Raw genomic sequence first — 23,739 nt, forward strand, 5'->3', positions numbered from 1 at the left:
ACATATAAAACATGTGTGAATTTTTCTATATTGCTGAATATATATATGGTAGATTGAATTTATTAGATTTGGATATTAAATTTGATTTGAATTTATTGGACTATCTAGATTTTAGGAAAAAAATATAATAATATTTTATTATTATTTGTCAAAAAATACATAATCTAATTTAGGAATTTTTTTTCATCTTTAAAATTAATTTTTAAAAGATGTAATTTTTAAAATAAAGATGCATAAATTATTACTAATCCCTAACCATAAGAATTACCAATTAATTTTTGTACCAATGAGACACGATATTCAATGAAAACATTCCAACCTCCGTTTTCGATCTGGATGTCACTGCTCGACACAACGACGTGCATGCAAAAGGAAAAGTCATCTCTTTCCCTCCCCTCCTCCCCCCACAATTTCCCTGCGAAAAGGAAAATACTTTCTTTCCCAACAAACGCCACTCCTCCCGTCGTCCACCCATACACACATTTCCTTCTCTCTCTCTCACCTCTGCCATTTCTTCTCGCTCTAAAGATAAAAAAGGACACACACACAGAAAGAGAGAGAGAGAAGGGTAAGCCAGCTCATATGAAGACGTATTGAGTGAGATACTAAAGAGAGAGTGAGAGAGAGAGAGATGCACGCATACAACAGGCAACCGAGCAGCGGTCACAGCACGCCGTCCCCGCCCTCATCGCCGCTCCGGTCACCCCGGTACCGCCGGTCGAAGGCGGGGAGGTTTGGCCCGGCACAGCTTCAGCCGGGTCGGACCCTCGCCCAGCGCCTCGCCTGGCTGTTCCTCTCAGTCCTCCTCCGGCGCCAGGGCATCTTCCTCTTTGCTCCTCTCATCTACATCTCTGGCATGCTCCTCTATATGGGCTCTGTCTCCTTCGACGTCGTTCCCATTATCTCCCATCGTCCCTCTCCCGGCTCCATTTACCGGAGTCCCAAGATTTATGCCAAGCTCCGACCCGAAATGAACTCCGAAAATGCCTCCGCCGATGCGGTGTGTTTTCAATGCTGCTACTCCTAATCCGAATATTGATGCGTTTGTTGGATTTTTAGACGTGGATACTGGTTTGTGAAACTTTTTGTTGAATTATGGGGAACGGGACGTGGGTCGGGTTTGTATGTCGGTTTTGTAGCTTTTCTGGTGAATCATTGGGACTTGGGAAGTGAGTCTGTTGGATATCCTTGTTTTCTGTTGATATTTGGCATTTTCACGTATATTTCTAATCTCAAATATTAGAGTTGTACAGCTTCTGATCAGTTATTATAATTAGGTTTGTAACGTGTCATTTAGCGAATTATTTATTTGCTTGAATTTCATTGATCTATCCAAGAAAAATGATAAATATTTGATATGAAATGAAGGAAAATGCTAAATGTACTTTAAAATATACTGTAAATCATGAGATTTGAAATTCAAAATTTGAAGTTTAAAAGAAAATTAACAATATGAATCTTGAAAGTAAAAGGATAAGTAAAACTGTAATAACATGTAACACTCTTCTTTTGTTTTGTTTTGTTTTGTTTTTGGCTGCACTCTCAACTGTTACGGCTGGGTAAGAATAGGGATCAGAACTGGGGGAATCTTGCCCTGTTTTGTGGGAAGTTCGCTGTTTTGTATTGAGGTCTTTCAGTTTGTGCAATGTTTGTTATAAAATGACACTCGTCTTTTGTTATGCGTTGATTTTGGCTGCACTTTTCAACTGTTACGGCTGGGCTATAATAGGGATCAGAACTTGGGGGGAATCTTGCCCTGCTTTGTGTTTAGCTGGCTGGTTGTATTGAGGTCTTTCGTTTAGTGCAATGTATTGATTATTTTTTCCCTCGACCAGATGAGGTAATTGTTCTAATATCAATAAGGTCCAGAAGGAGTGGGTGGGGATCCAGTAAATCACCCTAGTAGGGAAGGGAGGGAACATAAGAGGTAATTGATTCATCCAGTTCCATTGTTTTTGGGCCAAAAGGTTGCCTTATGGCCAGGAATGAGGTCACCTTGAAGGCGGTTATCTTTTTATCAGTACCTTTATGGTGGTTATTGGGGTAATTTAGTATTTGAAATCTAATGCAACTAACTCTAGCAAACTTTATAATCTCTACATATATGGTTAGTGATGCTTTAGCCGGCTAGTTTTGATTATGTTGGCTTAGAAGAACTTGGAGTGCTTACCTAAGATGGATTGTATGGACAGGTTGATCTAGTGAGTCTGCTTACTTGAGAAAGTGGAAAATGAACCGAATTTTTTAATTATTGGAATGTTCAATCTTGTGGATAACTAGTTCCTTAACAATTATAACACTTACAACTAGAGATGGTATTTTGCTAATGTTCGAGTATGTTCTTTGGTGCAACAATTTATGTCTGGTCATATATTCTTTTTTTATAGTGAGATATTCCTCGAGAATATAATTATTATTGGAGGAGAAAACATCTGCACTTTTTCTTTACTAGCTTTAGGCAAGATCATATGGATAGTAATACAATTAATCCTTTCACTGTTTAGTTTCCATTCATTTGTTGACCTGTACCATAATTTTTTTCTGGAATAGTGGGCTTTGTTCATTTCAAAACTGGCTGGTGACTTCTGAATCCTGATGTAGATGTTTTTCTTCAGTCTCTCTCTTTGAGGTCGTTACATATTGTTTAGTGTACAGATTCTTTTTTGCAGTTTCAAAAATATTTTACTCATGTGCTGCTTGGTTCTAACATAAGCTATCAAATCCCATTAGATATCAACTATATGGAAACACTCTTATAAAGGTGGCAAGTGGAGAACTTGTACTAACAGGTCTTCAGGAGGTATGAAACGTATTTACAGTCTTACTCTGGGGAGTTAATGATGACGTTTCCTTACTTCAATTTCTATTCATGTGGGGTTTCCCTTTTGGCTATTTGGATTGTAAAGTAGTACACTTTAATGGCTGGTTTATACCGTATTTGGGGTTGACCAGTACTGGCTGTTAATGCTGCTTTTTGGTGATAGGTTCAGTTTACTTTCTCTTCAATGTACTTTTCTGTTCTTATATTGCTTTTATTCACAATTTTCCTATAATCCTAATTGAAGTGAACATTCCAAGCTAGAGAATAGTAAGAAATCTAAGACCATCCATTCTCGGTTAGATTGCAACAAGAATTTTATCTTCTGTTGATATGATTGCAACCCACCATCACACACGTAAATGTTAATGTGCCTTCATGAATTCTATCTCCATTTACCATTGCATGATGATAGGCACAAACTTTTACCATTGCAGTCACCATTACCTTGAGCTCCAGCTCTTTTATTACTGCTGTCGTAAACACTACTAGCAGCATAATTCACAGTCCTTTATCATTATTAGCACTTCCACCACTGCGATTGTTTTGATTTACATCTTGACCTGATTTTCATGTTCTTCTAAAAAAATCTTTAAACATCCAAACACTTTCTGCTCCAGAATACTCGTGGAATTCTTACTATGTACTTGACTGCTGATAGATCTGCTGTAAATCCTGATCATCTCAACTTCCCCGTATAATTGTATTATAATTCCTATATATTGTATCTACCTTCCCCCCTACCAATATCTGCATTATTCTTACATGTATAAATGTATGTTGATGTGAATTTATATACATGCATAAAGCAATCCCAGATGCTGGATGCATTCAAATTTGATTCTGTTGTACATTTTCTAGGTTTGCTGGATACGAATGGTTACATATACATTGAGGCAAATGGTGGCCTGAATCAGCAAAGGACATCGGTTGGTTTTACTTAATTTTTTGAATTTTCTTATTCATATATCTTTACATCAATTTTTCCTTTTTAATATGAAGACTGCGTATTTGATAATTATGTTGACACATTTCCCTACATGGTTTTGTCGGCTCTTTGTAGATATGCAACGCAGTTGCTGTGGCAGGATACCTTAATGCAACCCTTGTAATCCCCAATTTTCATTTTCATAGCATTTGGAGAGATCCTAGGTTGGTCAGCAATTATGTTTCTTTGTGTTTTTGGTCGTAGGTACAGGGTTCCTGGTATGCAATAGCAGGAAACAAAGTAAAAGTATTCGTTGGCAGATGTAGCTTTTAAATGGAGATAGATTAAGAGCCTATTTGGGATTGAGTTTGAAAGCTTAAAAAGTACTTTTAATTGTTTAAAAGTTCTTTTAAAGAAAAAATGATATGTTTGGTAAATTTATAAAAAGTGCTTTAATCACTTAAAAAAGCTGAAAATCTACTTTTTAAAAAAGCATCAAATCGAAGCTTTTATCGAAAAGCTCCTGCAAATAACTGTATATTTAAAAAAAATTAATATAACTAACTTTAAAAGTACTTTAGAGACATGGTTACCAAACAGTAAATGACTTTTTAATAGTAGAGCTTGTTATTTAAGTTAAAAGCTATAAGTCCTAAAGTTATAAGCTATATTTTCCACCGCAATCCCAAACATGCACTAAAAATTTGCAATTCTTTTTTTTTTTTTTTATGAGCAAAAAAAAATTTGCATATGTAACCACTATTTTTTTTTATTATCAGTGCATACGTAACCACTATATGATTCTCTATTAGAAATGCTGATGAATTAAGTTTCAACAAGCGTCAAATTTATATCTTACTCGAAAAAAAAAAGTAGTCCAATTGATTATGTTGGGAATTTGTGTACCATGTAAATTTAAGTTACTGTGGTACAAGTTCTTAGATTTTTGGGTTTTTAAGATCAAAAACTCTATGTGCAGTCACTTTTGCGTATTCCTTGCTCATTCCACTAATGTGATTGTCTACCTTTTTTTCATATAAAATAACTGCTTTGTCAAAACACATCAGTGGGGTGCACAAGGAGTATGCAAAAGTAACTGTATGTAGCAGAACCCTCACTGCTATAATCTTCTAAGCACATATTTAGATGGCATTCTTTTGTAACATATATGTGGAATTTATTTGGGACTCAGAAATTCTCTTTGGGCTGAAATTTTTTTCCATAAAATTGATAGGTTTGCTTGTAACATTTTTGGCCTTTTATTTGGTCCATTGTAAATGCAATGTGCTTGATCCCCCCTCTTCCCCTATTGAAAAAATAAAGAGAACAAAACTGGAGACTATTCATCTGCTGCATATATGGCTTCTTTGATGCATTGGAAGTTACTTCTTCAGTTATTAATAGTTTTAGGTCTTAAAATCTCATCCTTGGTTTGACTTTTCTATGGGCACCATTATTTTCTAGATGTCTATTCAGATAAGTTAGATATAGATCATTTGATGCTTGTATTCTCACCTGTTCTCACTTGTGGTTATATGTAAAAGATGAGTGTTTAAGGGCTTGTTTGGACACTTAAGGGCATGTCTGGGTAATGAGATAAGATGAGAATTCCATGAATAGTAGTGAAATTGTTTGAGTTAAGATGTTTTATTCAGTTTTCGAAAGGAGAGATAGAGTTGAATAAAAATATTATAAAGTTAAAAAATTGTTTGAATATAGTTTTTTTAATATTATTTTTGTTTTAAAAATTTAAAAAAGTTGTATTGCTTTTTGTGTTTTATTTAGAAGTCTAGGAAAGTTGTAATGATTAGATGAAAAAGTTGATGATTTGAAAGTTAAAAGTGTTTTGTGTTTGAGTGATATTTGAAAAGGAAATTATGAGAAGTTTTGAGATGAGATGATGTTACTTCCCAAGCAACCGTTAGAATATCTTAGAATTCAGTGAATACTTAATAGTAATGAAATAGTTTGTGAATGAAAGTGAAATAGTTTGAGTTAAGATGTTTTATTGGGTTTTGGAAAAGGAAAGAAAAAATTAAATAAAAATATTATAAGGTTAAAAAGTTGTTCGAATATAATTTTTTTAAGATTATTTTTGCTTTGAAATTTGAAAAAGTTGTATTATTTTTTGTGTTTTGTTTGGAAGTTTGGGAAAGTTGGATTGGGTTTTGTGTTTGGATAATGATTAGGTAATGATTAGATGAAAAAATTGAATATTTGAAATTGAAAAGTGTTTTGTGTTTGAGTGATGTTTGGGAAGAAAATTATGTGAAGTTTTAAGAATATATGAGAATATCTAAGTGTCCAAACATGCCCTAAATGTTGAAAAGAAAGGCTGAATATTAATATATGCCGTCGTCTTTGACTTCCACAACCAATTGCCACAAACCTTTCCTTTCCATTGCATGCTGCCACAACTATTTCCCCAATAGGGTTGGCTAATAAATGCTAGGGTCCTAACTCCTAGCCCTCCTGAAGAAAGCGGAGTGCAAATTTGGACCAGCTAATTAGGTGGACCTTAAACTCGCCACCAACATCACACCATAAGAAATACCTCTGAAGCTTATTGATGCAATTAGCTACCCAATTGGGAATAGGTAAAGTGACAAAAAATAGGTGGAAAATCTGAGAGTGTTATCAAATAGAGCTTCCTGGGCCACCTTAGATAGATTCACTTCAAGACAGCCAAATGACATTCCTTTCTCCATAATATCATCCCATATTTATTGTTCCTTGAATGACAGTCCCAAACGTAGACTCAGATGCTTCATAGCTAAAGATGCACCCGACATCCGAGTATATGGGCCAAACCTCCAATATCTTCCATGGCCCCCATAGTTGTTTCTACACATTCTATCATTACAAAAATATTCTGGTGGTTTGTTAGTTAATAGCATTTATGATGCATATTAATGTTGAAGGAGTTACTTACCTGGACGGGGTCGATGGGTGATCATGAAGGCCCATGGCCTAGGCTGGTGACGTCCATTGCACACAGGAGGGGTGCCCGCCTAAGGTCTCCCCAAGTGGGAGAGCCTACGTCATAATTTGTGGCAGTGGGGGCCTGCGTTCGCACGGCCCCTGCCTAAAATGAACCGATCAAAAAATTAATGTTGAAGGAGTTGTTTCATGCAAGCTAAACTGGTTAACATAATCCTTAAGTCCTTAAGTGGGATATCATTTTAAGCGGTGGCTTTAATTGAATATTCCCCATAATAAGGCTGGAGTGTTGGAACCCCTATGAGCTGGCTCAAGTGGTAAGAGCCTTGGTTTTTTTGTGGTATGCTCCCTCTAGGTCTAAGGTTCGAACCCTTGGATGCAAAGAATTAGGGGCCATCGGACTAGGGGAATTTCTCCTTGAAGTACCCGAGGTACACTTGCGGGAAACTTATTGCCAAGAGCTCATGCACCCACAAGATTAGTTGGACTTTGTTCTGGACTCCCTGTGCCAATAAAAAATAAAGGCTGAGGTTTTGGTATGTTTTTTGTCAGTGTTTTTTTGTGCAATCTAAATTACTTCATGAGTCTAATAGCAGCTCATTACTGTTAAATGTTTTTTTGATAGGTAGCTCAGTACTGTTAAATGTTTAGTGAGATTTGAATTTCTCAGTTCCTTTTGTTTTGTCTAATTAATTCTGACAGTGATAAAGGCAAGTTATGGGCAGATTAATGGGCTATCTTTATGAATGGTACAGTAAATTATCATTTAGTGTTCGCACAACTCACAAGTAATTAAATATCGTATTACTGTAGAAAACATGCTTTTGGCTGTGCATGTAGTGTTACTGTGCAACTCTTACTATCTTGGCACTTTTTATTCATGGATTATTATTTTTTTCCTTCTATTCCCTTTGCATTAATGAACTCAAAGAGTTGAGAATGTTTTTCAACTTCCAAGTTTTCTTTTTTCTAGTTTCATATCTAAAGGAACAGATTTTTTTTTTTGGTTTTTGGACAGTTTATTGGCAAACACATTAAATTTATGGTTTTGGATTAGTGAGAACCATGATCACTATATTGTTGCATTATCCATTCGATATCACGGTAATTCATCAGGACTTATATAATTCCATTTTACATTGTTTTTTGATAGTATAACGTAGACACAAATAAACATAAATAAATCTAACATAGGCTAGATTTTCTGACTCAGGTTTTACTTGTACAGCAAATTCAAAGACATTTACGATGAAGATTATTTCATCAGTACCTTGGAAAATGATGTTCGAGTGGTTAACAAGGTTCCTGCGTACATAATGGAACGATTTGACCAGAATATGAACAATGTTTACAACTTCAGAATAAAAGCATGGTCACCCATTCAGTATTATAGGGATGCAGTGCTCCCAAGGCTCCTTGAAGAAAAGTGAGTTGAAATGTCAAATTTTCCTTTGTTTCTTATTTCCGCACGATCACTCTTTTCCTTTATATCTTAGCATTAAAAGAATCTGATTTTTTAACTTGTAAACACTATAAATGCTTACCTATGCAGTTGGTGTATGCTTTCCAGGTAGTGTTAGGTAGTGATAACACATTTCAGTACTCGAGCTACTGGTATCTTTAATATACTACAAAAGGTTTTTTTTTTTTTTTTTGTTTTTGGGGGGGGGGGGGGGGGGGTTCTTTCTTAACTAACCAGCCATAAAGAAGGATCCACTGGGGAAGAGCTAATATTGCTGTATTCATCCTTGTATGATGACCTACTTAACACGTGGCTGAAGTGTCAACTCTCTAGGTGTTGGAGTAGCTGTGTGAGCGAATAAAAGCTATAAATGGGTTAGGTTAATCTTTCAAAATTCTTCACTGGAATACAACCTGATCAGTGGTAAATAAGCAATAATTGATATATGATTGCAGAATGGGAGAGATCGGTTACTTAAGAGAAATGCTTTAGCCACAAAGAGATTCCACAAATGTAAACCCACAAACAAATGTGGTCTGATGTACGTTAGATTGTAGATTTACTTTTATTGTAATGTAGATATAACATATCAAAAAAAAAAAAAGCTAGATAGTTCAAAGAGAAATGATATTTGCAGTCGTGGTTGTGCAAGTGTCGTGTAGTCGCTTTGAAAAAAATGAATTAATATGGGACCCACATGAAAAAAAACTAACTTTTTAATCATGGACCCCACTCTTTTTCAAAGCGATTGCGCGACGTTTGCAATTCCACGATTGTATGTAGCATTGCTCTTAGTTCAAAATATCAAAAGAGCTAAAAAAGTTCTCTCTCCGTACACATGCATGTTTTTTTGCCGGCTGGCGTAAACAACGTCTAACGGTGGTGCAGTTATACGAAGGAGGATGGTTCTAACGAGAGAGTTAGTGATAGAATTGAAAAGGATTGCGTTTGTTAGAGAAGGAGTTAACTTTCGCATATCTGAGAGGGGGTGGAAGGAAAAATATGAGGTGGTAGTGTGCCGTAACACACTGTTATGGCTCGTACGCGTGCTGGAGGATTGCCTGAGAGGGGGGAGCAAGGCGGTGTACTCCGTGGTAAGGGAGGGCTACAGGAGTTTCGTTGCACAACGTTGCACAAATCACCGAGGCTGTTATCTATCGGTTGCAGAATATGGACGTGAGGGAAGAGTTTCTCTACTCTGTTTTCCGGAAGGTTCAGGTGGACGGGACAGGAAAAGTTTAAAGGAGATGGCAGAGGAGATGACTCAGTCGAGGGAGTCGGTAGTTAAAGGTGTTAGGACTAAGGCATATAGAACCAACTTTACGTACGCAGAGGCCCTTACGGTGGCGAGACCAGTGCACGGCGAGACCAATGGGAGGGATGGGGGTGCGTATCGAGCCACTCAAGCTGTACGGGGGGTCAGGACATGGCAGGCCTGAGGTTGGGCAGGAGACGTGGGTGAGTAGTAGGCGTCTGTTGGATTTGCAGGGGCAGTTGAGAAAAGTGCAGAGGGAAATGGAGGAGCTACGTGCTTATGTTGGGATGAAAAAGGATTTTAAAGGGAAGGGGAAGATGGTTTCGGCTGAAGGTGAAGTGGACTCGGGGCCGTGTGATCAAGGGCCAAAAGGGCCTATATGTGGGCCTCAGCCACGTTCAGCTTTGCTGGACTTAGAATGGCCGGGCTATGTGGATAACGCTCGGCCCAGTGCTTCTTTTAAAGATAGGGATACAGGGCCTGGGCCTGGGCCGACCTAGCGCACCTGTTTATTGAGCCCTGCTGGCTCACCTAGTGCCCCGATACAATTGTATAACCCGGTACCCATCAACGTGAGTTCAACAACGCTCGAGCTAGTGTTATGCTCGCCGGCGACTGATCTGCCAACGGTGACTCCACATAAGGTGCCGACGGGGGCAGGGGGAGATTCCGGCAAGGTGCCGACGGCCATGGGTGCACAGTACCCTAGGCCGATTTTGAGCGTCTCATCTCCGGCGACTGGAGAAATTATTTTCCCTCTCTGTGGTGGCCAGACGAAGCCGGTTAATGCTGGAGACAACATAGCAGATGGGTTGGAACTCTCAATCCTTTCAGATAGTGATTCGGAGATGGAAGAGTTGGAAGGGGAGGGGCCCGATGACTGTAATCTTTTGGTGGAGGGGGTTTCTGAGGTTCCTAATGATGGTGGACTTATGGGGTTGGAAGATATAACTCTGGATGGAGAATTCCAAGGAAACCAGATAAACAGAATGGAGGAACCCACTCCATTGAATTTTCGCGTCCCTTATCAACTGAATGTCTCGGATTGGGTTTTTCATAAGGTGAAAGAAATACAGAAAATAGTGGGGCTTGAATGTGATGGGTATGAGGAGCAGTTCATGGCCTTGTTCACAGCAATAAAGGCGGGGCATAAACAAAAAAATAAGGGAGAATCAAAGAAGCACCGGGAGCTCAAAAGACTATCTTGGACAATGAATGTGGAGGGCAGCGCTAGTAGGAGTAGAGTAAAAGGGAAGGGGCAGACCGTTCCTCCATGAAACCAAAAATAGTGACTTGGAATGTCCGTGGGCTTAATGATGTAGATAAGCGCTTGCGGATAAGACATATGATCAGGGAATGGAAAGTGGATATTGTTTGTTTACAAGAAACTAAATTGAATTACATTGATAGGGGTATTGTGCGGAGTCTATGGAGCGGGGTACATGTAGATTGGGCTTATCTGGCATCAAATGGGGCTTCAGGAGGTATTGTGGTTTTGTGGGATAGACGTGTTGTAGAAAGGGTGGAGGAGTTTATTGGAAATTATACGGTGGCTTGCTCTTTTAAGAGTGTAGCCGATAACTATTTTTGGGCTTTTGCAGGTGTTTATGGCGCCAATTTAGACAAAGATAGAAGTTTGTTATGGGATGAACTGGTTGGGATTCACAACTGGTGGGATCTCCCTTGGTGTATAGGGGGAGATTTCAACTTGGTGAGATTCCCAAGCGAAGCGTCGGGAAGTAGAAGATTACGGCCAGCAATGGAAGCTTTCTCAGAATGCATCTTTGACTTGAACTTGGTAGACTTGCCTTTAGCCGGTGGTACCGCTACGTGGTCTAATAATCAATCCTGGTCACGATTGGATCAGTTTTTAATTTCACCAGAATGAGAATGCCACTTTCCAGAGGTTTGGCAGAAGCGGTTGCCTCGTATTGGTTCAGATCATTGGCCGATTTTGCTCGATTGTGGAGGTATTCGTAAGGGTCGTTGGCCGTTTAAATTTGAGAACATGTGGCTGAAATTGGAAGGATTTGTGGATAGGGTAAAACATTGGTGGTCTTCCTACCAGTTCCAAGGCACACCTAGCTTCATTTTTGCGGCAAAACTGAAAGCTCTCAAAAAAGATTTGCAAGTATGGAATGTGGAATCTTTTGGCAACGTAGGAGAAATGAAAAAAGCAAAGTTGTTAGAAATATAGGAGATTGAGAGACTGCAAGAGGTACAACACCTCACTTAGGCGGAACAAGAGAGGAAGGTTGAGCTGATTGCAGAAGTTGAAAGGTTGATTCTATTAGAAGAGATGTCTTGGCGTCAGAAATCAAGGGCTCTATGGTTGAGGGAAGGGGATCGGAGTACGGGTTTCTTTCATAGAATTGCGAACTCACATAGAAGATATAATAATATTGAAATGTTGAAGGTAGATGGAGAGGAATGCAGAGATGAACAGGTAATCCACAATCATGTTGTGGATTTCTATGAGAACCTTCTAAAGGAGCAGGTGGAATGGCGGCCTCCACTGAATGGGCTGGATTTTAACACCATAGGCGAGAGTGATGCATCTCGCCTAGAAAGGGACTTCGAAGAGAGGGAGGTTTATGAAGTTGTGAGGAAAATGGCAAAGGACAAGGCACTAGGACCGGATGGCTTTTCTATGGGTTTCTTTCAGGGTTGTTGGGAAGTTATTAAGGAAGACCTATTGAAGGTTTTTCAGGAGTTTTTCAGCGAAGGAAGGTTTGAAAAAAGCTTTAACACAACGTTCCTTGCTTTGATACCTAAGAAGGTGGGGGCGGCGGAGATTAAGGATTTCAGGCCTATTAGTTTAGTGAGTGGGGTGTATAAGATAATTTCCAAGGTTCTTGCGAATAGACTGAGCAAGGTGATGGGGAAGATTGTCTGTCAACCCCAAAATGCATTTGTAAAAGGAAGACATACTGGATGCGGTGTTAATTGCTAATGAATGTCTTGATAGCAGAATGAAAGCCCGGAAAACAGGATTAATGTGCAAGTTTGATATGGAAAAGGCGTATGATCATGTCAATTGGGATTTCCTTCTTCATTTACTTAGAAGGTGTGGTTTTGGAGAGCGGTGGAGGACATGGATCCGTTGGTGTATTTCCTCGGCAAAATGCTTTGTATTGTTGAATGGAGTATCAGTGGGTTTCTTCCAGAGCTCTCGTGGATTGAGACAAGGGGACCCATTATCCCCCTTGTTATTTGTCATTATCATGGAGACACTAAGCAGGATGCTATCGGCTTTGGTTGTGAATGGGGTTATAACAGGCTTCCCGATCGGAGTCCCGAGTAGGGGTATTATTAATATTTCCCACTTATTATTTGCAGATGATACACTGATTATGTGCGAAGCAGACCAAAGGCAGGTTCAAGCGTTAAAGGCCCTACTGTTCTGCTTTGAGGCAGTCTCTGGGTTGAAGGTAAATTTGGACAAATCAGAACTAGTGCCAATTGGGCTTGTTCCTAATATTCGCCTCTTGGCAAGAACGTTGGGTTGCAAGATAGCCTCATTCCCTTTGACTTATTTGGGACTTCCGCTGGGGAGTGCTTCGAGGGCTTCTTCGATATGGGATACAGTGATCGAGAAAATAGAGCGGCGGTTGGCGGGGTAGAAAAGAATGTACTTGTCCAAAGGCGGTAGAATCACTTTGATAAAAAGTAAATTATCTAACTTACCCACATATTTCTTATCTCTATTTCCGATACCAGCAAGTGTGGCAACCCGTATTGAGAAGCTCCAACGCCACTTTCTGTGGGGGGGTTTGGGGGACGAATTTAAGTTTCATTTGGTTAAGTGGAAACAGGTGTGCCGCTCTATCCCGGGGGGAGGATTGAGAGTTAGGAACCTAAGGGTGTTTAATCGGGCATTATTCGGCAAATGGTTATGGAGATTTGCCAGGGAACCAGATTCTCTATAGAAATTGGTTATTGAAAAGAAATATGGAGACTTATGGGGAGATTGGTGCACTAGGGAAGTTAATGGGGCTCATGGAGTTGGATTGTGGAAGCACATTAGAAGAGGTTGGGAGGTGTTTAATCGTTTTGTTAGGATCCAGGTGGGTACAGGAACCAGGATTAAATTCTGGAGCGACGTGTGGTGTGATAGCAGGGCTTTAAAAGATTTGTATCCCTCTTTATTTCAATTGGCAAGTGTAAAGGATTTATCAGTGGCGGATGCTATGGAGGTGTCGGGGGGACAGAGTACTTGGAATATTAATTTTGGTAGAGCAGTTTAGGATTGGGAGATAAACAGCATTGCAGATTTTTACAGTTTTATTTATTCTATAAGAGTAAACAACCAGCAAGAAGATGTCATGTGGTGGATTCCAGCAAGAAAAGGTATCTTTTCGGTTAAGTCTTTCTATAAGGCCCTCACCCCAGAGTCCAACTCTCTTTTCCCTTGGAGAAAGATCTGGAGCCACAAGGCACCTCCAAAAGCCTATTTCTTTGTCTGGACAGCCTCCCTGGGTAAGATTCTTACCACTGATAATCTAAGGAAAAGAAGGATCATTATCGCAGACTGGTGTTGTATGTGTAAAGGAGGGGGAGAGTCGGTAAATCATCTTCTGTTACATTGTGATGTAGCAAGGACTCTATGGAACGACGTGTTTGATCGATTGGCATTGGTTTGGGTGATACCAAAAACCGTGGAGGCAGCGTTGGCCAGTTGGCCTAGCATAAGAGGCAGGCAACCGATTAAAACTATGTGGAAGATGATCCCTATTTGCATCTTATGGAGTTTGTGGAGGGAGCGCAACGAGCGGACTTTCGAAGACAAGGAAAGATCTATAGAGGAGCTTAAATTCTTATTTTTTAGAACTCTTTGTAGTTGGGCCATTGCTGTAGATTTTAATGGCATGGCCCTTCGAGATTTCCTTGGCTCTAATGAGCTCACTTAGGTGGGGCATCAGAGTTGTAATACAGGCTTTTGCCATTCTTTGATCAATAAAATTATTTATTTATCAAAAGAAAAAAATATCATATGAAACTATGTCAATTTGTGGGTTTACTTTTGTGAGATTTCTTTATGGCTGTAGCACTTCTCGTTACTTAATATTATGTGACAGTGAGTTTTAAATTTTTGAGTTTTGGTTCTAAATTTCTTCTTTGATAACGCAAGTTAAGCGTTGATACTTGGCAAAGTCATTGCATTGCATTGCATGGCACTGGCACATACTCATGTAACTCAGGAATTGGTTATCATTTGTAATTCTTGAATACTAGATGATGTTTAATATAGCCCATTTGAAGCATCAAATTGTTTTTCCTTTTGAATAAAACAGGTTTATAAGGATATCTCCTTTTGCAAATCGATTGTCATTCGATGCTCCTCCAGCTGTCCAAAGGCTTAGGTGCTTTGCAAACTATGAAGCTTTGAGGTTTTCAAGTGCTATATTAACATTGGGAGAAACTTTGGTTGCACGAATGAAAGATCGCAGTGCAAGTAATGGTGGCAAATACATCTCTGTGCATCTTCGCTTTGAGGAGGTCACATTCAATTACATAAGAAATGTGGTGGCTTGATTTGCTTTTGCTGAAAGTTCTAATAATGATTCTCACATGTACAGGATATGGTTGCTTTCTCTTGTTGCATATATGATGGTGGAGAGGAAGAAATTGCAGACATGAAGGTAGCAAGGGAAAGAGGTTGGAAAGGGAAATTTACAAAGCGTGGTCGAGTTATACGTCCTGGAGCAATTAGGATCAATGGCAAATGTCCCCTTACTCCTTTAGAAGTAAATATGCCTTGCTAGTTCCATTGAATGTAATTATGCATATTGAACGTGAATTGAGACAAAGTTTTTCTCTCTCCAAAGTTTTGCTCTCCATCCAAAGCTTTTTCATGGACACTAATAACCTCATCTCCGGTGCTTCTCGCTGAAGTTGATTCACTCAGTTCCTAGGTGTTCTCATTTTTCTAGTACTTGTTTTAGTCAGTTTCGTTTCATCTATGGAGTATGTTAGGCACTTCAAGGTGGAATCAAAATCCTTTGTTTTCACGTTGGAGGGGGGTAGTAGTATTCGTATTACTAAACGTAGTAGAAGATTGGCCACATCCATCGTAGTAAAATGAGCTTTGGCTTCATGGGTGGTCTAGAGGGTGCAGGAAGGGCTAGCCTCTCATTACCGGGATACTTTCTTTAGGCAAAAGAGGGTGGGAAATGGAGTCCTTGCTATTCAAAGGTATGTAAATGCCCGGGGGTGCTTCTTGCACTTGGTAGAACTTGGATTCAAAAAGAAGAGGGGATCGGTGATGGTCCCTGAAGGCTTGAAGGGAAGTGGCTGGGAAGATTTTGCTTACCTCCTAGGTAAAGTTGCTTGCCACCATTTGAGAAGAGCCACCACCTACAGCGGCACTAGAGGAAGAGAGTTTTCCACCCTCCAATAGGGCTTCATATGCATGGGGGGTAGGGGAATCCTTGTTGTAGGTCCTATGTTGGGAGACGTAGAAGGGGTGCTATGGGAGGTCAGAGGCCATTTGTCAGGATTAACAGAGGAGATTTTGGCTCTTATGAGGAAGGTTGATTGGGGTTTAAGTGTGCTAATGGGCCAAGGAAATGGGGCTGCCCATTCTGGAAAGGCCATGCTTACTGAGGAGGCCCAGGGATCAGGCTAGCATAGGAAGGGGCCAGACCCCCCTCACCGAGTTGGGCCCATGACTAGGAAGCCCACCACGCCCACTAAGCCCATTAAGCCCGTGACCCATGGTTGGGTAACAGCCCTGTCTCGGGCCCCGAGCCTTCTCCTTAGGCTTGAGTGCCCTAATCCCGCCAATATCCCTCTGGCAACACAGCCATTGCCACTAGACTTCGTTGACCCCATCGGCACTACTGTTTCTTAGGCCATCAGAGGCTTGAAGCCGCCACGGAAAAGGTCGATTTGCTCAGTTGAGCCCTTGGGTTCCAACCTGGACCCCCTCTCGGCTCGAGAAGAGCTCTCCATGCCTCCAGGGGTCGATGCCCACTCTGGTCAACCCCTTTTCACAGTCCCCATGGGTCCTCTCTCAGTGGAAGCCCCTGTGACCCTTTCCAGGGTCCTTTGCACAGTTGAGGAAGATGATGAAACTAGTTCTAAAGAGGAGGAAGAGGAAGTCTCAGTCGAGTCTCCAACTAGGTTTGAAGACATGGTGCCTTTCGCTGAACTGGAGGACTTTGGGGATGATCCCAGTTCTATCTGCTCTCTACACCTAGTATTACTGTGGTCTGATCCACAATCAGATTGGGTATTGAAGAAGGTAAGAGATTCGACATTGTGCAGGTATCTCCTATGTTGTTTTGAGGACCAACTGACAGCTCTATTCATAGCCATTGCAGTAGGACAGTCTCACTCACATTGATTCGCCATCAAAAGAGAAATGGAGCTAAAGAGGCTATCATGTTCTGTAAATTATGAATCAGGGGAAGGAAGTGCTAGCAGGGGGAGGATTATGGATAGGGTGAACCTAAGTGATCCATGAAGCCCAAGATCCTTTCATGGAATGTTTAGGGTTTGAATGACCCGAGCAAATGCCTTAGAGTGAAGAACTTAATCCGGGATTGGAAGGCAGACATTATTTGTTTGCAGAAGACTAAATTAAAGTATGTGGACAGGAAAATTATAAGAAGCTTATGGAATTGTGCGAATGTGGGATGGACTAGTCTTGATTCAAAGGGTGCATTATTGTGATGTGGGACAAGAGAGTTGTTGACTTGGTGGAGGAGTTTATTGGTGAGTTTGTGGTTGCATGTTCTTTCATTACTTTGTAGGATGTCTTTGGGTGGGGTTTTGCAGGTGTTTATGGACCTAACATTGACAACAACAGGAAGCTTCTTTGGGATGAGATTGCTGGTTTGTGTAGTTGGTGGGAGGGCCCATGGTGCATTGGAGGTGATTTCAACATCACTCGGTTCTCTAGTGAAAGGTCGGGGGTTTCTAACTCGGGGTCAACCATGGCTGATTTTTCAACCTTATTTTTTAAGTTGGATTTGATTGACCTCCCACTAGCAGCGGGTGATTACACTCGGTCAAACGGGAGGGCATGGTCTCGGCTGGACAGATTTATTGTCTCTCCTTCATGGGAGGCACACTTCCCCACTCTTTGCCAGAAATGCCTTCCTAGGCTTTGCTCAAATCACTTCCCAGTTTTGCTGGATTGCAGGGGTCTTCATGAGGGGTGGAGATATTTCAAATTTGAGAATATGTGGTCAAAGGTGGAGGGATTCATGGACAAAATCAGGTCATGGTGGTCCTCCGATCAGATCTCGGGCTCCCCTAGCTTTGTCATAGCTGGGAAACTCAAAGCCTTGAAAAATGACCTTTTTTTTTAGGAACTTAAATGACCAAAGGTATAATTTTTTTTAGGAACTGCAGTGCTTTGAGGACAAAGAGGTGATTGGGGCCCTCATGGCTGATGAAAAGGAAAGGAAATTGGTGGTAGTAGTTGAATTGGAGAAAATCACGCTTTTGGAGGAAGGAAGGGGATAAGAGCACCAAATTCTTCCATCGTGTTGCTAATGCTCATCGAAGAACCAACACCATCGAGATTCTCCATTCCAAAGGGCAGATCATATAAGACAAAGTAGCCATAAAGGAGCACATAGTCCCCTAGTATGACCAACTCCCCTAAGAGCAACACCCTTGGTGGCCCAAGGTAAATGGGCTGACTTTTGATTCTATCAATGCAGCAAGTGTAGTGTAGTTGGAAAGGCCGTTTGAAGAGGAGGAGGTGTTTAAGGTGCTAAAAGGGATGGAAAAAGACAAGGCCACAGGTCCAAATGGTTTCACACTGGCTTTCTTTCAGGCTAGCTGGGACATTGTCAAGAAGGATATTATAAAGGTATTTCTCGAATTTCACTTTCTTAAAATTCGAGAGAAGTCTCAATGCTTCATTTATTGCCCTTATTCCAAAAAAGGCAAGGTCGGTGGAGGTGCAAGATTTTCGCCCCATTAGCTTGGTGAGTGGGGTCTATAAAATTATCTCCAAAGTGCTGGCCCAGCAAATGAGCATGGTAATGGGGAAGATCATATCGAAGTCCCAAAACGCCTTTGTAAAAGGGAGGCAAATCCTTGACTTAGTCCTCTTTGCTAATGAATGTTTGGAAAGTCGAGTTAAAGCCGGCATTCCAGGTATTGTATGTAAGTTGGATATGGAGAAAGCTTTTGATCATGTAAATTGGGATTTCTTGGTGCACATACTTGGTAGGTACGGTTTTGGGGAAAGGTAGTGCCAATGGATGAAGCATTGTATCACTAAAGTTAGATTTTCTGTCTTGGTGAATGGTACTCTTGAAGGATTCTTTAATAGCTCTTGGGGTTTGAGGCAAGGAGACCCTTTATCACCTCTTCTCTTCATCTTAGTAATGGATGCCTTAAATAAAATGTTGAATGGAATGGTGGATGGAGGCTTCATCTTGGGCCTCTCAGTAGGTGGCTCCACTCATGGTAATCTCTCAATTTCTCATCTCCACTTCGCTAACGACATGCTGATTTTTTGTGAGCCAGATCCTGATTAGATTCGCTCCCTAAAAGCTCTCTTGCTCTGTTTTGAAGCCGTTTTTGGTCTCAAGGTCAATCTTGCAAAACTTGAAATTGGACAAGTCGGTGCGGTTGATAATCTAAGTGTATTGGCTGGTTTTCTGGGCTGCAAGGTGTCATCCTTGCCTATGAAGTATCTTGGTCTTCCTTTGGTGGCCCCTCATAAATTCAAGGCAATGCGGGAAGAGATTATTGAGAAAATTGAGCGCAAACTAGCAGGTTGGAAGTGACTTTATTTATCCAAAGGCGGCAGAGTCACTCTTATTAAGAGCACACTCTCTAATCTACCCACATATTTTCTCTCCTTATTCCCCTTGCCACCCGATGTGGCACATAGATTAGAGAAGACCTTTTGTGATTTCCTATGGGGTAGTTTGGAGGACATGAAAAAATTCCTTTTGATCAAGTGGGAAAAGGTATGTACAACTTTGTCTTACGGTGGATTGGGGATTTGCAACTTGAGAATTTTCAACCAGGCTCTCCTAGGTAAATGGTTGGCGGTATCACAGGGAAAAGATGCCATTTGGAGGGAAATTTCCATCAACAGCAAGGCATTGACTTTGATGAGACCTGCCCGGGGAGAAAAGTAAGTTCTCATTGCCTTAATTGACGTTAAATATGGGAGCATATGGGGGGAGGTTGGTGTTCTAATGAAGTAAGAGGGACCTATGGTGTGGGTTTGTGGAAGTTTATACGCAATGGCTGGGCTGATTTTCTTGTTAACTGTATGTTTCCGGTGGTCAGTTTCTGGCACGACCCTTGTTGTGGCGAGGTTGCTTTGAAGATCACTTTTCCTTCTCTTTTTAGGATTGCGTTTGATAAGGACGCTACAGTTGCTGACAATTTGGACATCTCCTCCAACTTCACCCCTTGGTAAGTGAGATTCACTAGAGTGGCGCAGGATTGGGAACTAGGAGATATTGCTTATTTTTACAGCGTGTTACATGTGCTGAATCTACATGCTGATGGAGAGGATTGTTTGGTTTGGTCATCCTCAGGTTCCTTTTTCAAGGTACTATCAACACACCACTCCCATGCATTCCCTTGGAAATGCATAAGGAAGACTAAGGTTTCCTAAAAAGTGGCTTTCTTTGTTTGGCTAGCATCCCACGGGAGTATTCTGACTATAGATAAGCTGAGAAGGCACGGCCTCTATCTAATAGACTGGTGCTTCATGTGCAAACACGATAGTGAGTCAGCGGATCATCTACTCCTTACTTGCAAAGTAGTCAAGGTTTTATGGGATGACATCTTCACAAGGCTAGGTATGGTATGGGTAATGCCTAGAAGGGTGATAGAGCTCTTGGCATGTTGGAGAGGAATCCGGAGTAAGGGGCAAATTGCGGCTATTTGGAAGATGGTGCCTCTTTGTTAAATGTGGTGTACTTGGAATGAAAAGAATAGTCACTGTTTTGAGGAGCAGGAGCCTTCAAAGGAAGGGTTTAGGGACTTCTTTTATTGTACTTTACTACTTTGGGCTTCTTCTATTGTACTGAATGAAACTTCTTTCAATGATCTCTGCGCTGCTTTTTGCAGCTCTTTTGTATACCCTTTGTGTACTCGGGCCTAGCCTATCTTCATGATTTAATATATTTCTTCTTACTTATCAAAAAAAAAAAAAAATTATGCATATTGAACTTCTATTACACAACTGTAGAATGCCAAAACTTCATTTTGTGACCATATGCATTGTGTTTGCTGCAGGTCCAAAATTTCTTTATACATTGGTTTAACTTATTATCATTTGCCTACATCAACTCCAAACTTTTTGTGTCTCATTGTTTTATTGCATAACAATTGCGTAGGGACTATTTAGGTAAAGACGAGGTGATAATGTGCATGAAATATTTCTTTAACTGGAAATGTCTACATAGAAGGGTCCAAGAATCTTGAAAAGTCTGTATTCTTTAAATTTATATATCGTTTTAGATAAGTGACAGAGTACAAGGATAAGCTAAGACTTCAGTTTTATATCAAGTGCCTTGTTTGTCTTCTTAACTGGCCGGATTGGATATTTGTCAAGTTCCTTATGCTACAGAGCTAAGTGCATAGGATATTTTATTCAACGCTATTATGAATTTTCTCCAACTTTAATTTTTATATTTGTTTAGGATGTATATGTAATATTTAGGGTGTATATATATTTGTAGATAGCTCAATCATGTTTTCTTGCATTCAGGTAGGCTTGATGCTTCGGGGAATGGGCTTTAATAGAAGCACTTATATTTATTTGGCATCTGGAAAGATATACAATGCTGAAAGAAACATGGCCCCGTTATTGGAGATGTTCCCTAATTTGCAAACTAAAGAGATTTTGGCATCAAATGCAGAACTTGCTCCATTTAAGGTTTGAATTATATGCAGATATTTGTATTTCCTTCCATCTTTGATGTTGAATTTAAAGTCCTTGTTTTGACTCGAGCTAGTTTTTCTAGAATTATTCTTCCAGGATGGCTGCCATAGACTACACTGTTTGTGTCCATAGTGAGGTTTTTGTGACAACTCAAGGCGGAAACTTCCCCCATTTTCTGATGGGCCACCGGAGATACTTGTACGGAGGACACTCAAAGACAATCAAGCCCGACAAGCGAAAGTTAGCACTACTCCTTGATAATCCGAATATAGGGTATGCAATATGTTGAATTGCTAAATCATTTGTCCATTTTATATAGACTGAAATGGCAGAAAGGAGGCAAAATTTGCTATAAATTCACTTCAGAAGAAAAGCCAAATGCATTTCTCTTTAGAACTTTAGCTAAATGTGCAGGCAAAGACCAAAAAGGGTCTGAATCATCATGGAGTGGGATATATTTTTGGCAAGTCAGATGCCTATCATAAGAGTCTGTTTAGGCCATGTATACTTCTTAAGATAGCAAAGCTGAATTTTTTAATGTGTCAGTTCTATGGATACCGAATACCCTTCCAGACTTCTGGTACCTTTTTTTCAATATAATATATATGTTATACCTTCGAGTGTCTTGTTTCCCTTTTCCTTTGGTTCAAGATTGAAGAACCGTGGAATCAATTTATATGGCTGTTTTTGCCCAAAGTGCTCCTAACCTGCAATAGATAGAAGTGCACTGTCTGATTGTTTATCTTCCTTTGTTTTATTCCTAGATGGAGAAGTTTCAAGCGTCAGATGCTGAACATGCGATCTCATAGCGATTCCAAGGGATACGAACTTAAAAGGCCAAATGACTCAATTTATATGTTTCCATGCCCAGATTGCATGTGCCGTTCTAACAAATCAGAAGTTTCAAGATCATCATCAGCTACCCGATCTGCTTGGATAAAGAGCTATTATTATGGGTGTTTCTCCTACCCAACTTTCTGAGCACATGTTGCTGCTGACCCCCTTTTTTCCGTGTTGTAATTCTTTCATTCTTTTCCCCTTTCCACGCGGTGAGAGGGTACACTTCAATTTTGGGAGATTCAAACATTTTGTTGGACGCTACATTGACCTGATTATTTCCGGGATTGGCCTTTTGAACTTGCATCTTTTTTTATATGATGCGCGTGGAGAACATAGAACGCACATTCTTCAGGAGTTGTCCCGTCGCAGGAGTTCCCGGGCAACCTAGACACAGCATTGTTTGCTTCATATGTTAAGTTGCAGCTGCCGTGCATGCTGTGACATGACGTTCACATCCATACACGCACTGGTTTTGCCAAGCTTGTACATTATTTGGAGTTTGATCAGCATATTCAAGACTGTAGACTTACGTTGAACTTCCTGTACATTTCTTAAAAATCAGGATACAGATTCTTTTTGTTCCAAAAGTTGTAGCTCTTCATTTCTCATTTTTGGCCCCGGTTTTTTTGAAGATGCCTTATAATAGAAACTTTATGCCTTTACACTTTCTTCATCATATTCTCTTCCGTCTTATTTTTGTATTAAGGTCACATATGTCACATACTAATCCCTGATTCTATACACCTAGTTTTTGTTTTTAACGATTGTTCTACACTTAGTTTTGTGTTTTTGTTCTACAGTACTAGCAGTGATTTCTGCTTGTCTTTCAGAGAGTAAGATTGCCTTTAAGAATTCTATATTATTTTAGTTTGAGTAGGGATGTACAAATTGTAGTAGAAAGCAGACACTATCATGTAAATGTGAGAAATATCTACTGAACTCGTGTATTACAAAGTTTTTATATTTAAATCCTTATGTCACTTCGTCGCAACTCAGATCTAGAAGGATGAAGTGAAGAAATGAAGTGTAGGTTCTGTCTTCTGAAGGGGGAACTGAGGCAATGGGCCGAGAATGCGGAATGGGTACTTAGAGTATGGGTCCTTGTTATTATGCTTTGGGTCTATATTAGTCCAACTTGAGTCCAATGGGCCAGTCAGCCCTACGATTAGTATATATTATTGTGTTTGTTGTTTAGTACGAGTCTAGAAGGGAATTTTCCGCGCGTCAGGCTTTATATGAGGCACATTTTTTACGTATTGCGTAATGTCAAATTTTATGAGAATTCAGTTATTATCCTTTTCCCTTCTTCCACTTTATTTCTAAAGGTACTCACCTTCGAAGCAAGTCATTTTCCATTTTCATCAACCTTTACTCTATTTTTTTGACAGAAATACATCATATATTATTACAACACAAATACAAGAGTATTACATTCTTTGTACCAGATATTTGATCCCAAATGACAAATCATGGCTGAAGGAACCAGACTCAATCAGCTCCAGGATGGACTCTCAGCCTTGAAGAACTTGGAGACATAAATGCTAGCCCTCAAAAAACAGTTTGATTCGGTGGTGCAACAGCTAGCTTCTCTAACTTCGGAGTTGCAGAAGAGGAATAA

At 40.2% G+C, this 23,739-nt stretch overlaps 1 protein-coding gene and 1 non-coding gene across 4 annotated transcripts; both read left to right on the forward strand.

The window, feature by feature from the left end:
* Window positions 1–304: 304 nt before the first annotated feature.
* LOC122313785 (protein ESMERALDA 1-like) lies at window positions 305–22,794 on the forward strand. 3 transcript variants are annotated; one of them, XM_043129010.1, is made up of 10 exons: window positions 305–1,000; window positions 2,731–2,800; window positions 3,680–3,747; window positions 3,882–3,970; window positions 7,900–8,112; window positions 14,698–14,902; window positions 14,983–15,150; window positions 21,108–21,275; window positions 21,364–21,521; window positions 22,046–22,794. In XM_043129010.1, the coding sequence occupies exons 1-10, from the start codon at window positions 632–634 to the stop codon at window positions 22,260–22,262; spliced, it is 1,725 nt and encodes a 574-aa protein (XP_042984944.1). In that variant the 5' UTR covers window positions 305–631; the 3' UTR covers window positions 22,263–22,794. The 3 variants fall into 3 exon arrangements, with proteins under 3 accessions (XP_042984944.1, XP_042984942.1, XP_042984943.1); XM_043129008.1 differs by having other exon boundaries at window positions 307–1,000; window positions 21,364–21,554; XM_043129009.1 differs by having other exon boundaries at window positions 307–1,000; window positions 7,915–8,112; window positions 21,364–21,554.
* Window positions 6,671–6,831, forward strand: LOC122314608. Its single transcript, XR_006243822.1, has one exon. It is a non-coding gene; the product is annotated as a U1 spliceosomal RNA (small nuclear RNA).
* Window positions 22,795–23,739: the final 945 nt, after the last annotated feature.

The sequence above is a fragment of the Carya illinoinensis genome, chromosome 6 (genome assembly GCF_018687715.1).
Source record: "Carya illinoinensis cultivar Pawnee chromosome 6, C.illinoinensisPawnee_v1, whole genome shotgun sequence".
Lineage (NCBI taxonomy): Eukaryota > Viridiplantae > Streptophyta > Magnoliopsida > Fagales > Juglandaceae > Carya > Carya illinoinensis.

Excerpts from the sequence above, each read along its gene's own strand:
- LOC122313785 (XM_043129008.1), top strand. The coding sequence starts at position 632 with ATGCACGCATACAACAGGCAACCGAGCAGCGGTCACAGCACGCCGTCC. Across the intron at positions 3,748-3,881 it reads TGAATCAGCAAAGGACATCG|ATATGCAACGCAGTTGCTGT; the intron begins GTTGGTTTTACT and ends GGCTCTTTGTAG. Across the intron at positions 3,971-7,899 it reads AGCATTTGGAGAGATCCTAG|GTTTTACTTGTACAGCAAAT; the intron begins GTTGGTCAGCAA and ends TTTCTGACTCAG.